This window comes from Ambystoma mexicanum, chromosome 5p (assembly GCF_040938575.1).
Source record: "Ambystoma mexicanum isolate Mex_15411 chromosome 5p, UKY_AmexF1_1, whole genome shotgun sequence".
Classification (NCBI taxonomy): domain Eukaryota; kingdom Metazoa; phylum Chordata; class Amphibia; order Caudata; family Ambystomatidae; genus Ambystoma; species Ambystoma mexicanum.
Genome location: NC_090930.1, coordinates 204,291,256 through 204,308,158, shown reverse-complemented (window position 1 = coordinate 204,308,158; position 16,903 = coordinate 204,291,256). Strand labels below are relative to the sequence as shown.

At 48.1% G+C, this 16,903-nt stretch overlaps 1 protein-coding gene across 2 annotated transcripts in view; it reads right to left on the bottom strand.

Moving 5' to 3' along the window:
• The window catches only part of COL4A6 (collagen type IV alpha 6 chain), an 856,046-nt gene that overhangs the window by 361,486 nt on the left and 477,657 nt on the right, over nt 1-16,903 (bottom strand). For both annotated transcript variants that reach the window (XM_069612628.1, XM_069612629.1), the window contains exon 5: nt 6,282-6,416. In XM_069612628.1, coding sequence (XP_069468729.1) covers nt 6,282-6,416 — 135 coding nt within the window. The remainder of the gene's footprint in view (nt 1-6,281; nt 6,417-16,903) is intronic.

The window sequence follows — 16,903 nt, the reverse complement described above, 5'->3', positions numbered from 1 at the left end:
TGGGATCATTTCTCATAGACTCGAGTTATTCTAGTGGCATCTCCCTCATCAGGCTCAGCTTCTGCACCTCCCATTGGTCTTCATAGAATAGATCCCGCGTGGGATTATTTGTCATAGACTCGAGTTATTCTAGTGGCATCTCCCTCATCAGGCTCCATGTTCTGCACTTCCCATTGGTCTGCATAGAATAGATCCCACGTGAGATCATTTCACATAGACTTGAGTTATTCTAGTGGCATCTCCCTCATCAGGCTCAGCGTTCTGCACCTCCCATTGGTCTGCATAGAATAGATCCCGCGTGGGATCATTTCTCATAGACTCGAGTTATTCTAGTGGCATCTCCCTCATCAGGCTCCATGTTGAGCACTTCCCATTGGTCTGCATAGAATAGATCCCGCGTGGGATCATTTCACATAGACTTGAGTTATTCTAGTGCTCATCTCCCTCATCAGGCTCAGCGTTCTGCACCTCCCATTGGTCTGCATAGAATAGATCCCGCGTGGGATCATTTCTCATAGACTCGAGTTATTCTAGTGGCATCTCCCTCATCAGGCTCCATGTTCTGCATTTCCCATTGGTCTGCATAGAATAGATCCCGCGTGAGATCATTTCACATAGACTTGAGTTATTCTAGTGGCATCTCCCTCATCAGGCTCAGCTTCTGCACCTCCCATTGGTCTGCATAGAATAGATCCCGCGTGGGATCATTTCTCATAGACTCGAGTTATTCTAGTGGCATCTCCCTCATTGGTCTCAGCTTCTGCACCTCCCATTGGTCTGCATAGAATAGATCCCGCGTGGGTTCATTTCTCATAGACTCGAGTTATTCTAGTGGCATCTCCCTCATTGGTCTCAGCTTCTGCACCTCCCATTGGTCTGCATAGAATAGATCCCGCGTGGGTTCATTTGTCATAGACTCGAGTTATTCTAGTGGCATCTCCCTCATCAGGCTCCATGTTCTGCACTTCCCATTGGTCTGCATAGAATAGATCCCACGTGAGATCATTTCACATAGACTTGAGTTATTCTAGTGGCATCTCCCTCATCAGGCTCAGCATTCTGCACCTCCCATTGGTCTGCATAGAATAGATCCCGCGTGGGATCATTTCTCATAGACTCGAGTTATTCTAGTGGCATCTCCCTCATCAGGCTCCATGTTGAGCACTTCCCATTGGTCTGCATAGAATAGATCCCGCGTGGGATCATTTCACATAGACTTGAGTTATTCTAGTGCTCATCTCCCTCATCAGGCTCAGCGTTCTGCACCTCCCATTGGTCTGCATAGAATAGATCCCGCGTGGGATCATTTCTCATAGACTCGAGTTATTCTAGTGGCATCTCCCTCATCAGGCTCCATGTTCTGCACTTCCCATTGGTCTGCATAGAATAGATCCCGCGTGAGATCATTTCACATAGACTTGAGTTATTCTAGTGGCATCTCCCTCATCAGGCTCAGCTTCTGCACCTCCCATTGGTCTGCATAGAATAGATCCCGCGTGGGATCATTTCTCATAGACTCGAGTTATTCTAGTGGCATCTCCCTCATTGGTCTCAGCTTCTGCACCTCCCATTGGTCTGCATAGAATAGATCCCGCGTGGGTTCATTTCTCATAGACTCGAGTTATTCTAGTGGCATCTCCCTCATTGGTCTCAGCTTCTGCACCTCCCATTGGTCTGCATAGAATAGATCCTGCGTGGGTTCATTTCACATAGACTTGAGTTATTCTAGTGGAATCTCCCCCATCAGGCTCAGCGTTCTGCACCTCCCATTGGTCTGCATAGAATAGATCCCGCGTGGGATCATTTCTCATAGACTCGAGTTATTCTAGTGGCATCTCCCTCATCAGACTCCATGTTCTGCACTTCCCATTGGTCTGCAGAGAATAGATCCCACGTGGGATCATTTCACATAGACTTGAGTTATTCTAGTGCTCATCTCCCTCATCAGGCTCAGCGTTCTGCACCTCCCATTGGTCTGCATAGAATAGATCCCGCGTGGGATCATTTCTCATAGACTCGAGTTATTCTAGTGGCATCTCCCTCATCAGGCTCCATGTTCTGCATTTCCCATTGGTCTGCATAGAATAGATCCCGCGTGAGATCATTTCACATAGACTTGAGTTATTCTAGTGGCATCTCCCTCATCAGGCTCAGCTTCTGCACCTCCCATTGGTCTGCATAGAATAGATCCCGCGTGGGATCATTTCTCATAGACTCGAGTTATTCTAGTGGCATCTCCCTCATTGGTCTCAGCTTCTGCACCTCCCATTGGTCTGCATAGAATAGATCCCGCGTGGGTTCATTTCTCATAGACTCGAGTTATTCTAGTGGCATCTCCCTCATTGGTCTCAGCTTCTGCACCTCCCATTGGTCTGCATAGAATAGATCCCGCGTGGGTTCATTTGTCATAGACTCGAGTTATTCTAGTGGCATCTCCCTCATCAGGCTCCATGTTCTGCACTTCCCATTGGTCTGCATAGAATAGATCCCACGTGAGATCATTTCACATAGACTTGAGTTATTCTAGTGGCATCTCCCTCATCAGGCTCAGCATTCTGCACCTCCCATTGGTCTGCATAGAATAGATCCCGCGTGGGATCATTTCTCATAGACTCGAGTTATTCTAGTGGCATCTCCCTCATCAGGCTCCATGTTGAGCACTTCCCATTGGTCTGCATAGAATAGATCCCGCGTGGGATCATTTCACATAGACTTGAGTTATTCTAGTGCTCATCTCCCTCATCAGGCTCAGCGTTCTGCACCTCCCATTGGTCTGCATAGAATAGATCCCGCGTGGGATCATTTCTCATAGACTCGAGTTATTCTAGTGGCATCTCCCTCATCAGGCTCCATGTTCTGCACTTCCCATTGGTCTGCATAGAATAGATCCCGCGTGAGATCATTTCACATAGACTTGAGTTATTCTAGTGGCATCTCCCTCATCAGGCTCAGCTTCTGCACCTCCCATTGGTCTGCATAGAATAGATCCCGCGTGGGATCATTTCTCATAGACTCGAGTTATTCTAGTGGCATCTCCCTCATTGGTCTCAGCTTCTGCACCTCCCATTGGTCTGCATAGAATAGATCCCGCGTGGGTTCATTTCTCATAGACTCGAGTTATTCTAGTGGCATCTCCCTCATTGGTCTCAGCTTCTGCACCTCCCATTGGTCTGCATAGAATAGATCCTGCGTGGGTTCATTTCACATAGACTTGAGTTATTCTAGTGGAATCTCCCCCATCAGGCTCAGCGTTCTGCACTTCCCATTGGTCTGCATATAATAGATCCCGCGTGGGATCATTTCTCATAGACTCGAGTTATTCTAGTGACATCTCCCTCATCAGACTCCATGTTCTGCACTTCCCATTGGTCTGCAGAGAATAGATCCCACGTGGGATCATTTCACATAGACTCGAGTTATTCTAGTGGCATCTCCCCCATCAGGCTCAGCGTTCTGCACTTCCCATTGGTCTGCATAGAAAAGATCCCGCGCGGGATCATTTCTCATAGACTCGAGTTATTCTAGTGGCATCTGCCTCATCAGGCTCAGCTTCTGCACCTCCCATTGGTCTGCATAGAATAGATCCAGCGTGGGATCATTTCTCATAGACTCGAGTTATTCTAGTGGCATTTCCCTCATCAGGCTCAGCTTCTGCACCTCCCATTGGTCTGCATAGAATAGATCCCGCGTGGGATCATTTCTCATAGACTCGAGTTATTCTAGTGGCATCTCCATCATCAGGCTCCATGTTCTGTACTTCCCATTGGTCTGCATAGAATAGATCCCGCGTGGGATCATTCCACATAGACTTGAGTTATTCTAGTGGCATCTCCCTCATCAGGCTCAGCTTCTGCACCTCCCATTGGTCTGCATAGAATAGATCCCGCGTGGGATCATTTCTCATAGACACGAGTTATTCTAGTGACATCTCCCTCATCAGGCTCCATGTTCTGCACCACCCATTGGTCTGCATAGAATAGATCCCGCGTGGAATCATTTCACATAGGCTCGAGTTATTCTAGTGGCATCTCCCTCATCAGGCTCAGCTTCTGCACCTCTCATTGGTCTGCATAGAATAGATCCCGCGTGGGATCATTTCTCATAGACTCGAGTTATTCTAGTGGCATCTCCCTCATCAGGCTCAGTGTTCTGCACTTCCCTTTGGTCTGCATAGAATAGATCCCGCGTGGGATCATTTCTCATAGACTCGAGTTATTCTAGTGACATCTCCCCCATCAGGATCAGCTTCTGCACCTCCCATTGGTCTGCATAGAATAGATCCCGCGTGAGATCATTTCACATAGACTTGAGTTATTCTAGTGGCATCTCCCTCATCAGGCTCAGCTTCTGCACCTCCCATTGGTCTGCATAGAATAGATCCCGCATGGGTTCATTTCACATAGACTCGAGTTATTCTAGTGGCATCTCCCTCATCAGGCTCAGCTTCTGCACCTCCCATTGGTCTGCATAGAATAGATCCCGCGTGGGTTCATTTCACATAGACTAGAGTTATTCTAGTGGCATCTCCCTCATCAGGCTTAGCTTCTGCACCTCCCATTGGTCTGCATAGAATAGATCCCGCGTGGGGTTATGTCACATAGACTTGAGTTATTCTAGTGGCATCTCCATCATCAGGCTCAGCGTTCTGCACTTCCCATTGGTCTGCATAGAATAGATCCCACCTGGGTTCATTTCACATAGACTCGAGTTATTCTAGTGGCATCTCCCTCATCAGGCTCAGCTTCTGCACCTCCCATTGGTCTGCATAGAATAGATCCCGCGTGGGATCATTTCACATAGACTTGAGTTATTCTAGTGGCATCTCCCTCATCGGACTCCATGTTCTGCCCCTCCCATTGGTCTGCATAGAATAGATCCCGTGTGGGTTCATTTCTCATAGACTCGAGTTATTCTAGTGACATCTCCCTCATCAGACTCCATGTTCTGCACTTCCCATTGGTCTGCATAGAATAGATCCCGCGTGGGATAATTTCTCATAGACTCGAGTTATTCTAGTGACATCTCCCTCATCAGACTCCATGTTCTGCACTTCCCATTGGTCTGCATAGAATAGATCCCGCGTGGGATCATTTCACATAGACTCGAGTTATTCTAGTGGCATCTCTGCCATCAGGCTCAGTGTTCTGCACTTCCCATTGGTCTGCATAGAATAGATCCCGCGTGGGATCATTTCTCATAGACTTGAGTTATTCTAGTGCGCATCTCCCACATCAGGCTCAGCTTCTGCACCTCCCATTGGTCTGCATAGAATAGATCCCGCGTAGGATCATTTCACATAGACTTGAGTTATTCTAGTGGCATCTCCCTCATCAGACTCCAAGTTCTGCCCCTCCCATTGGTCTGCATAGAATAGATCCCGCGTGGGTTCATTTCTCATAGACTCGAGTTATTCTAGTGCGCATCTCCCTCATCAGGCTCAGCTTCTGCACTTCCCATTGGTCTGCATAGAATAGATCCCGCGTGGGTTCATTTCTCATAGACTTGAGTTATTCTAGTGCTCATCTCCCTCATCAGACTCCATGTTCTGCACTTCCCATTGGTCTGCATAGAATAGATCCCGCGTGGGATCATTTCACATAGACTTGAGTTATTCTAGTGGCATCTCCCCCATCAGACTCCATGTTCTGCACTTCCCATTGGTCTGCATAGAATAGATCCCGCGTGGGATCATTCCACATAGACTTGAGTTATTCTAGTGCGCATCTCCCTCATCAGGCTCAGCTTCTGCACCTCCCATTGGTCTGCATAGAATAGATCCCGCGTGGGTTCATTTCTCATAGACTTGAGTTATTCTAGTGCTCATCTCCCCCATCAGACTCCATGTTCTGCACTTCCCATTGGTCTGCATAGAATCCGCGTGGAATCATTTTGTGCGCATTTATTTGATGCTTTGGCGGATTCTTCTCCAACCCCCCTGAATTCTTGGGGGGCTTTCTCTGTGGCTGTCCTGCACGTTTCTAGTTCTACTCACAAGCTCTGATCCTCTTTCTTTTTACCGGGACCATCTTCTCCCATTACCCCAGGCTCCCCTCAATGTAACACTACTAGCATCACTCAAACGTTATCACACAAGGAAATTCAGCAAAGAAGATCAGAGTCCATGTCAAACTAGGCCTCCACAACTTGCTTTCTGGACTGAATAAAGGAAAGATGTTCTGGGCCTTGAACCTGACTCTGTGTGTCTTTGACTTGGCCCACTCGGGCATGTCGCTGGGCCCCGCCCGCGAGGGGTTTGCATCTGCAGACATCATGGTACTCACCTTATCTCCTTTGGGTCCAGATCCTCCTGGGTAGCCCGCAGTTCCCCGGTCACCTTTGGCTCCTGCAACACCTTCTGGGCCATCAAATCCAGGGGGACCCATGGGTCCGCGAGGTCCAAGTTGCCCTGGGCGACCCTAAAGCAAAGCAAATAAGGGACAGATTAATAAACTCACTTTTACTTGTTGTCTGATAGGCGACACAGCCACCAATTGGCAGCGTACTAGCAGTAATGATGATAATCACACGAGTAATTATGCAACCACTTTCTAATATTGTGACTCTTGTTGGATTACTCATGCTTCTAAGGGCTGTGTTATTAATCCACTTTTTGCTTGTACTCAATGTATCAACCAACCTCAGAAAGAAGCCGGCCACATCGGGATTGGAAATGCGCCGCCTCAGGTTCACTCTACCTAGTACTCAAAAAGTTGACAACTCTCTGGTAATGGAGTGAGTAACTTAACTGTGGATGCCAATTAATATCCAGGGTGTCAGTACCTTGATAGTTCATGAGCTTGGTAATTGCGTGGGTACCTGGCCTGTTGAGGAGTCTGGCTGGTGATAATGTGAGTACCTGGACTGTTGAATGCACTAGCTAGTAATAGTGTGAGTGCCTGGACTGTTGATGACACTGGCTGGTAATAGTGTGAGTACCTGGACTGTTGATGAGTACCTGGACTGTTGATGGCACTGGCTGGTAAAAGTGTGAGTACCTGTACTGCTGTTGAGTACCTGGACTGTTGGTGTCACTGGCTGATAATAGTGTGAGTACCTGGACTGTTGGTGTCACTGGCTGATAATAGTGTGAGTACCTGGACTGTTGATGTCATTGGCTGATAATAGTGTGAGTACCTGGACTGTTGATGGCAGTGGCTGATAATAGTGTTAGTACCTGGACTGTTGATGGTACCATTAATCTGATAATGTTGAGAGTACCAGGGCTGCCTATGACACAATCTGGTAATGGTGTGGTGCCAGGCCTGTTGGTGGCACCAGCTGGTAATAGTGTGAGTACCTGGACTGTTGATGGCACCGGCTGGTAATGGTGTGGGTCACTGGGCTGCTGATGGCACTAGCTGGTACTGGGAGCTCAAGGCCAAATGACAGTCGTAACTGGAAATGCGATGCCAATAGCCGGCACATGGTGATTGCCTGGCTAATGAATGCCCATACAAATGTAAACACTACGGGGCTTGTCAAAGTTCTCATGCCATTGCAATGTTAGCATTTAGGACATTGCAGATGGCTGACAAGTGTTTCAGATAAACGTCCAGTTTCCACTCAGGCACCGAATGTTTGCCAGGGAGTTGTGTTATTATGAATTCTATCAGGAATGCATCAGGTTGTCTAGGGAGGGGGCCGCATTTTGGCTGTTCGATGAAGCAGGTTCTGGACACCTAATTGCTGACCTCATTAGAACTTTACCCCGTGGATTTTCATGGATGCAGGCAAGGCTGAGGTCAAATCAGAGACCCTGGCAAGCTCACGCCCCCTGGCAGCATGCCCTTATTGCCTATGACATCATTCCAGCACCTCTCTGTGCCAGCCTCCCTCACCACCCTTTGCCCCACTCTGCTCCTCTAGTGAATCAAACACCCGCCCACATCTTAGTGAGACAAGCAGCTTCACTTAATCCACTATAGGACTCCCTGGGGAACTGCTACATTACCGCCTGCGGTAATATCATATGCGGTATTATTTTACCTCCACATAAACGCAGGTGGAAATTAGACGTTTTCAAAAGAAAAGTCATCATTTGGTAGGTGGTAAAACATTCAGTATTTGTAAATACCACGTTTTACCGTTACCGCTAAATTTGTGATGACCCCCTCAGTCTATTTGCAATTAATATGGCCATACCTACACATCTGTGCATTGGCTTATTTATAAGTATCCGAGCATCCCAAGGAGCACAAGCCAGTGCACACCGAGAGGTCAACCCTTTCATACCAGAGACCTTTCCCCACAACCAACGCCAAGAGACATGTATCCTGGGGCAGCACCCACCTAAGGGCAGGAAGGTAGCTTAAGTGGAGTTAACATCAAGCTTAGGTACTTTTATGGGAGTATAGAGGTAGAGAAATGTAGTTTATGCTTCTAGTTTGCACAAACCTTTCAGCAAGCATGTTCTCCTTCTCCCCCTGAGTGCCATACAGCGAACCCCAAATCTTTGTCCCGGGCCTTGACAACGCTCTGACCCAAAACAAATGAATTATGAAATGACAAACCTTGCTGCCAGGGGCTATCTAGGGAACGGCTGGATACATTTGCAAAGCGCACCTCACAGCCTAGACACCACATGATATGATATGATAGGTTATTTATAACGCGCATAATACCCAGATGTTTCTAAGTGCGGACCCGGGGATCGAACCTGTGTTGCTCCATGTGGTCTTGCTTCCAAGGCGAGCACGTTATCCCTCAGCTATCCTTCCATACAAAGAGGAGGTCCCTCAAGCTCAGTAAACTGGCAGGGGTTGGCACTAGTGGGGTGATCCCCAGCAGAGTCCCAGCTCAGGAGTACTTTTTGGAGATTGTCAGGGCTCTGCCCCACTTAAAGCTCTGCCTCTGAAGCACCCAAGGCATAGTTACTAGGCTCTACCAAGTACACTAGTCAGGGTGCTAGCGTGCTTAATGATCTGTACAAACTGGGCAAGTGGAGCATATATTCACTATAATCATGCAACTAGACAGCAGAGCTTGAGATCTGTGATCTGTCCACCAGACTTGTGTTATTTATTTATTTATTTATTTATTGTGCATTTGTAAAGTGCTTATACATCAAGTAAATTGTGTTTCAAAGTGTCCTCATGGCAACGGGGAGGGGGAACATGTGAATGAAAGGCAAATATAAAAATGAAGAGAGAGGCGGTCCTACTAGGCCGTGTAAGCCGTTCCATGTCATTTCATCACGGGATGTTTTTTCGTTTTTTTTTACTGCAGATATTTTTACAAAAAAACTGCGCTTTTTTTATTTTTTATTTTTGGGGGGGTTCCCCCTCAATCGCCCCATCCCCTTTAATTTTTTATATATTCCCGAACACCTACCCCTAATTTATATATTTTCTAACCCCCACAAAAAAATGTGATTTGTTTTTTCGGCAAAAAATTTGCAGTAAAAAAACTGAGCGAAAAAACATCCTGCGATGAAAGGACGTTGTACCCGGGTAAGCATTCAGAACGTGCAAGTTCAAAGAGAGAGAAGGGATGAGGGAGGGGCCAAGCGCTAGGAGTACCACAGAGGGAAGTGCTAGGGAGTAAGTTGCAAGTCGCTGTTAGGTGACTGGCAGAGATCACTAGGTAAGAGCGGTCAACTGACAATAAATAAGTTCAAGCCTGTGGTGGCACAGGCCAGTGGGTGCCACGGAAAGTGCTGGGAGTGGGCAGAGGCTGAAGGCGATTGGGTGTGGGAGGCCAGGACCCAGGTGGACACATGAGGGCCCTGGTCAACAATCTCAGTGACTGTGGGGATTAGCAAGGGAGGGAGAGGGCACACGAGGGCAAAGACGAAGTCGAGGGTCAACGACTGGGGCAATTTGCGTAGGACATTGAGAAATAGATATACATGCTTGGGTAGCCAGACTACCCTTATGATTGTCATAATACACAGCAAGTCGTTTGGTAAAGATAGTGAGCTCGCCACATAGTCCTCCCAGCACAATAGAGTGCGCTCGACAGTGCAGGAAAATGAGATATTCCAGTGTCGAAGAAAACGTGCACACCACTGGGGTTTGGTGTAGCATGAGTGTGCACGAACACATCAAAGGGCTGGGATTAACATACTGCCCCAGCAGTGATTCGAACAGTGCGTGTCTTCCAGGAGAATAGGGACATTCTCCACTGGGCGCCCTTGCTACATTCCTCTGGACAATACAATGTTTCGAGATCATGTGCCATTGGTGCAGATTTGGAGTTCTGGGCCAGTACGGAACAGTTTTAACATACATATAAATGGATCCCCAAACACCCTGCGTGGGCGAGCCTTGGATGAAACCTGACTAGTCTAGTAGGTAGCTTCGGCCATTCATACATTGAAGCAAGCCTGTGGGTGGGTATTTTGGCCATCATCTTATTATCAGGGTTATGGCGTGAGAGGAACAGGATGGCTTATCCTTACCAGGCTGCAAGCATGTCGTGGCATGTACCTCCATTGTGGATTTTCCACGCCATCTGTTGTGTCTTGTTTCTCCCCTGCCCTAGTGCTGTGCGCATGCAGGCTTTTAAACCTGAATTTGTAACCTTGCCAACTGGACTTCTGTAAAGAGGTTTCACTTCCCTAACATGGTGTCTCAGAGTCTTCTTCAGCAAAGACACATCTTTTCACAATCCCTTTTCCGCCAAGACAACACAGACCTGCATTAATCTAGGAGCCGAGATTAGGAATAATCTTTATGGTGATCTAGCTGATGCCTTGCCAATACTTGATCAGTTACTGCACCATTGATCTCCTCCATAGAGAGGGGTCCGGCTTAACCTATCCCTCTGGCCATCTTCCACCCAACCAATCGTCATCACACAAGCTTAACCTATCACCCTGGCCATCTTCCACCCAGCCAATCGTCATCACACAAGCTTAACCAATCCCTCTGGCCATCTTCCACCCAGCCAATCGTCATCACACAAGCTTAACCTATCCCTCTGGCCATCTTCCACCCAGCCAATGGTCATCACACAAGCTTAACCTATCAACCTGGCCATCTTCCACCCAGCCAATCTTCATCACATAAGCTTAACCTATCCCTCTGGCCATCTTCCACCCAGCCAATCGTCATCACACAAGCTTAACCTATCCCTCTGGCCATCTTCCACCCAGCCAATGGTCATCACACAAGCTTAACCTTTCCCTCTGGCCATCTTCCACCCAGCCAATCGTCATCACACAAGCTTCACCTTTCCCTCTGGCCATCTTCCACCCAGCCAATCGTCATCACACAAGCTTCACCTTTCCCTCTGGCCATCTTCCACCCAGCCAATCGTCATCACACAAGCTTAACCTTTCCCTCTGGCCACCTTCCACCCAGCCAATCGTCATCACACAAGCTTAACCTATCCCTCTGGCCATCTTCCACCCAGCCAATCGTCATCACACAAGCTTAACCTTTCCCCCTGGCCATCTTCCACCCAGCCAACCGTCATCACACAAGCTTCACCTTTCCCTCTGGCCATCTTCCACCCAGCCAATCGTCATCACACAAGTATAACCTATCCCTCTGGCCATCTTCCACCCAGCCAATCGTCATCACACAAGCTTAACCTATCCCTCTGGCCATCTTCCACCCAGCCAATCGTCATCACACAAGCTTAACCTATCCCTCTGGCCATCTTCCACCCAGCCAATCGCCATCACACAAGCTTAACCTTTCCCTCTGGCCATCTTCCACCCAGCCAATCGTCATCACACAAGCTTAACCTATCCCTCTGCCCATCTTCTATCACATAAGCTTAACCCATCCCTCTGGCCATCTTCCATCACATAAGCTTAACCTATCCCTCTGGCCATCTTCCACCCAGCCAATCGTCATCACACAAGCTTCACCTTTCCCTCTGGCCATCTTCCACCCAGCCAATCGTCATCACACAAGCTTCACCTTTCCCTCTGGCCATCTTCCACCCAGCCAATCGTCATCACACAAGCTTAACCTTTCCCTCTGGCCACCTTCCACCCAGCCAATCGTCATCACACAAGCTTAACCTATCCCTCTGGCCATCTTCCACCCAGCCAATCGTCATCACACAAGCTTAACCTATCCCTCTGGCCATCTTCTATCACATAAGCTTAACCCATCCCTCTGGCCATCTTCCATCACATAAGCTTAACCTATCCCTCTGGCCATCTTCCACCCAGCCAATCGTCATTACACAAGCTTCACCTTTCCCTCTGGCCATCTTCCACCCAGCCAATCGTCATCACACAAGCTTAACCTTTCCCTCTGGCCATCTTCCACCCAGCCAATCGTCATCACACAAGCTTCACCTTTCCCTCTGGCCATCTTCCACCCAGCCAATCGTCATCACACAAGCTTAACATTTCCCTCTGGCCATCTTCCACCCAGCCAATCGTCATCACACAAGCTTCACCTTTCCCTCTGGCCATCTTCCACCCAGCCAATCGTCATCACACAAGCTTCACCTTTCCCTCTGGCCATCTTCCACCCAGCCAATCGTCATCACACAAGCTTCACCTTTCCCTCTGGCCATCTTCCACCCAGCCAATCGTCATCACACAAGCTTCACCTTTCCCTCTGGCCATCTTCCACCCAGCCAATCGTCATCACACAAGCTTCACCTTTCCCTCTGGCCATCTTCCACCCAGCCAATCGTCATCACACAAGCTTCACCTTTCCCTCTGGCCATCTTCCACCCAGCCAATCGTCATCACACAAGCTTCACCTTTCCCTCTGGCCATTTTCCACCCAGCCAATGGTCATCACACAAGCTTCACCTTTCCCTCTGGCCATCTTCCACCCAGCCAATCGTCATCACACAAGCTTCACCTTTCCCTCTGGCCATCTTCCACCCAGCCAACCGTCATCACACAAGCTTCACCTTTCCCTCTGGCCATCTTCCACCCAGCCAACGGTCATCACACAAGCTTCACCTTTCCCTCTGGCCATCTTCCACCCAGCCAACGGTCATCACACAAGCTTAACCTTTCCCGCTGGCCATCTTCCACCCAGCCAATGGTCATCACATTAAGGTAACCCTGAAGATGAGACGCAGTTACCGCCAGATCAGTTGCATGAAGGTCTTGGTAAGGAGCAGCAATGCGATTATTCGTCACCTGGTGCGATCAGCAGTGTCCTTTGATCCTCTCGAATCCCAAAGTGCAGGTCTGAGATGCTCTCTGTGCAGCAGCCATGTTCGCTTTTTTGTCCGGATGCTCGACTTGGCAACGTCCCCGTATCAACACACCCTCAAATTCATTTTCCAAACTTTTCGACTCACGTTCAGGGGATCCCATCTCAGGTCTTCCGAGCTCTGATCACAAGCAAGGCTTTTGCAATACGTATGGCGCAGATTAAGAGCTTGAAGCTCTCTCACCTGCGGAGCCATCACCGGCCAGGAGAATTGGTTGATCACTGCCTGGAAGGTGTAGTCTGGAAGAGCACGGGCCTGAATAACCAGGAAGGCCTGGCTTCAAGGTGGATCCGGAAAGAGTTCCGCACAGCTTCAAGCGAAAGTCAAACACAGTCCCCTTAGAGGCCAGGGTGACCAGATGTCCTGGTTTTGCCGGGACTGGGTGCTCCATCCCCCCCGTCCTGAGAGTTTTTTAAATTTGGAAACCCTGTCCCGGTTTTGGGGAAAAGGAGGGTGACAGCTTCATCTGGTAAGAATTATAAACCAAATAAACATCATAACACTGGAATTTTGCCATCTAAGGATGGGCTCGAACCAGCAGCCTTCCAGAGCCCAGCCACATGCTGCTGGCGCCACAGAGACTGGCGTCAAATACCAATAAGACCAGCAGCTCCTTTGCTATGAAGGTGCTTAACTCCACAGTCAAAATCGCACCATCTTATTCAGGAGCAGTACTGGAAATGCTGTGGGGGGGAGAGGCGTGGGGGGTGAGGGCGGAGCGGCAGTGGGTTTGAGGTGGGTCAGGGTAGGGATTGGTGTGCAAGATTGAAAGGGGGGGGAGAGAGGTGTGAGTAGGGTAGTCCTTCTTTTATGTCGGTAGTCCCGGTTTTGGGCCATGAAAATCTGGTAGCCTCACTTAGAGGCATGGCTAGGTCCGGGAGAAGAGGGCACTATGAAAGAGTGGGGCCCGCATGAGCAGCTCCTGCAAACCTCCTGCAGGAGAGCGGCCACTGCCTGCGCACTGATACTATGGAAGGACTGGTGGACTGAAAACCGTGACCTGTAGATCACAGGACAGACCGGTCTCTAAACATAGACAGAGGCCAAGGTGACTGGACCAAGGAAGAGAGGGAGCAAGCAAGTGAGAAGCGGACTAGTAACCTGGAGCCAATAGTCCACACTGTCAGGCCTAAGCAGCCTTCACACACCCCGTAATTATATTTATGAAAGAATTGCACGGTTTTCCCCCTTGAAAGTGGTGCGGACAGGGTGGGGCTTTTGTGCACACTGTGATAAAATGTCCGCAGCAAGACCGAGCATGCCTGTGCGAGCAGCGCCACGGGAACCTCGCGTGCGATGCACAGCATTGATAAAGAAGCAAATTACAAATGAACAGACAAGCGCGCAGTCAAAGGAAATTCCAGCCAAACGTTATCTGCATTTTTCCCCCATGTAAAAATATCTTTTGTTTACAACGTTTTACAAAGTTTATCACATCTGTCGGTAATTGGATAATTTGAGGGTCTGCAGATTATTCCGGTTGTCATAAACTACTTCTCCCCCCCCTCCAATGAGGAGCGAGAATATGACTTGAAAATAGACAGGAATTCAAATCACAGCCAGCAGAGAGCGCCAAAGGCTTTTTAAACAGACTACTTGTAGAAATTGCGGCATTTGCTGAAACAGCACGAGTCCTCACTCTCAGTGGACTTTAAAGTGCTTTTCTTCCCAGGTGCTTCACTTCCGAAAACGCATTTACTGTTTGGGCAATTATTTGGCATTAAGTGGCAGTGGAAAATGAACCAGAGCTCATGAGGGGCGTGAGGGGGTGTGGCCTAACTGCTGGGGAGGTGGAAGGAAGTGGCGCTGAGCTCTGCATTTATTTACTAACGGCTTGCCTGGCAGGGGGCAGCGCCTCGCCTTTTAAGCCTTAATGGTGGCGCTACTGCTCTCCAGGGAGGGACAGTAGCACCATCAATGCTGAAAAGGTGAGGCTGTTGGTAGCCAAGGCCTTTTTTTCTAAAGCCTAACGTTAACACGAATGAGCAAGAGCTTCAGGCTTTAGAAAAAAAGGCCTTGGCTTTCAGCAGCCTCACCTTTCTCTCCATAATGGTGGCACCGGCCCACAGGCATCTCTTGGTTAAAGGGATGCCTCGGTCTAGGCCAAGGCAACGTAGGCAGAGGGTGTGCAGGTCTGAAGTTGGAAGAGCCTATCGCAGGATGGACACCTGCTGAACCCTGTGGAAGTCGACATGCGACGGGGAGGAGCGTGATGCCCCAGACCGAGTACCTGAATAATAATAAGACAAAAAGGCAGAAGGGAAGATGTATCCGTGCGTGGAATTACATGGATGAAGCCAAACCCAGTAGCGCTGGTGAATTCGGCCCGTTCCCGTCTGCGCAGAAAAGGAGACTGAGGTGTGGCGCTGGAGGGCGGTATCAGGGAAGCGCATGCTCCCAGGGCCGCACCCCTGCGCGCATCTAAATTTAAAGGGGAAGAAGGTTTTTTTTTCTGCGGAAAATGGTTCTGTCTCCCGTCCCTAGGAAGGGACGATCATGCAGAATGAGGAAAGGGGATGGGACGTAAGAGTAGGAGGATGTATATATTTCGCTCCAGCCAGTGATGAGTTGTCCTGTGGACATATGGTGCTACTATCGAGCGCCCTTACTTATATGCAGGACGCAGCAGGAGGAGGACCCAGTTTGCGGTAAATTGCGGAGGCCAAATGGAGAAACTGGCATCAGCTGCATTTTGTTGTGATAGTATCTATCCCTGTGAATGCTATGCTCTATGTGTGCGGTCAATGGTTTGTTATGCTGTATCGATGCATTGACTTCTGACAAGTCAAGTGTTTAAATACATTTTTTTTTAAATCTATCAAAAAGTGAAAACTCTCAAAGCGAGGACAAATCTGACTTTCTTTCTTACAAAGCCCATCAAAATATGAATTTTGAGCTTAACCTATTTGCTTCTGTAAACCTTACTACTATGTTTTTTGGTATAGCGTTCTTTCATCGATGGGTGACATTTTGATGTTTTTTTTTCACCCAAGTACATTTTATTGACAAAAAATGAATCAAAATATATAGGGGGTTGGAAAAGTATATATAAGGGGTGGGGGTGTTTGGGAATAGGTAAAAAAACAAAAGGGTACAGGGTTTGGGGGAACCCCCCGAAACCCCTGAAAACTAAAAAATAAGACATTTTGATTTGCTTTTTCATTAAAAAAATAGTCCGAAAAAAACCATTGAAATTTCACCCATCGATGAAAGGACATAGAACCGTTTCTTTTTATCACGAAGACTTGTGGTCACTTTGAATCCCAGCAATATCAGTTGGATTTGGCTAGAACAACACTGTTTTTTATTAAATGTTAATTTGGTCGGCTCCCAATGTTTTGTGTTGAGGTTGCTTGACATAATACACCCCGAGGTGAAAGATGTTTCTATTGTTCCAATAGACACTACACTGTAGTTGTACCCTTTCCATGTTTATTGCTGAACATAATATTCATGGCAGGTGGTTTTGGAAACTTATTGGAAGCATTCATTATAATGTCAGATTGTGAGCAGTGATGGTCAAGAATATGAATGTCATGTGATGTGTGACGAATCCAAGGATAGCGTCCCTTTTTACAAGCAAGCAAACACTGCTCCAGTGGCTAAACCACGCTGTGGCCAAAAGACTCCTACCATTTCCCCTCCTCCATACACTCATATCCTACACCAACTGATGTACTTGTGTAGAATGGAATTAATTCCACTGCAACATAATACTGTCACGAGGAAGAACACGCTAAATCCTACAGTGAATAATAATAAA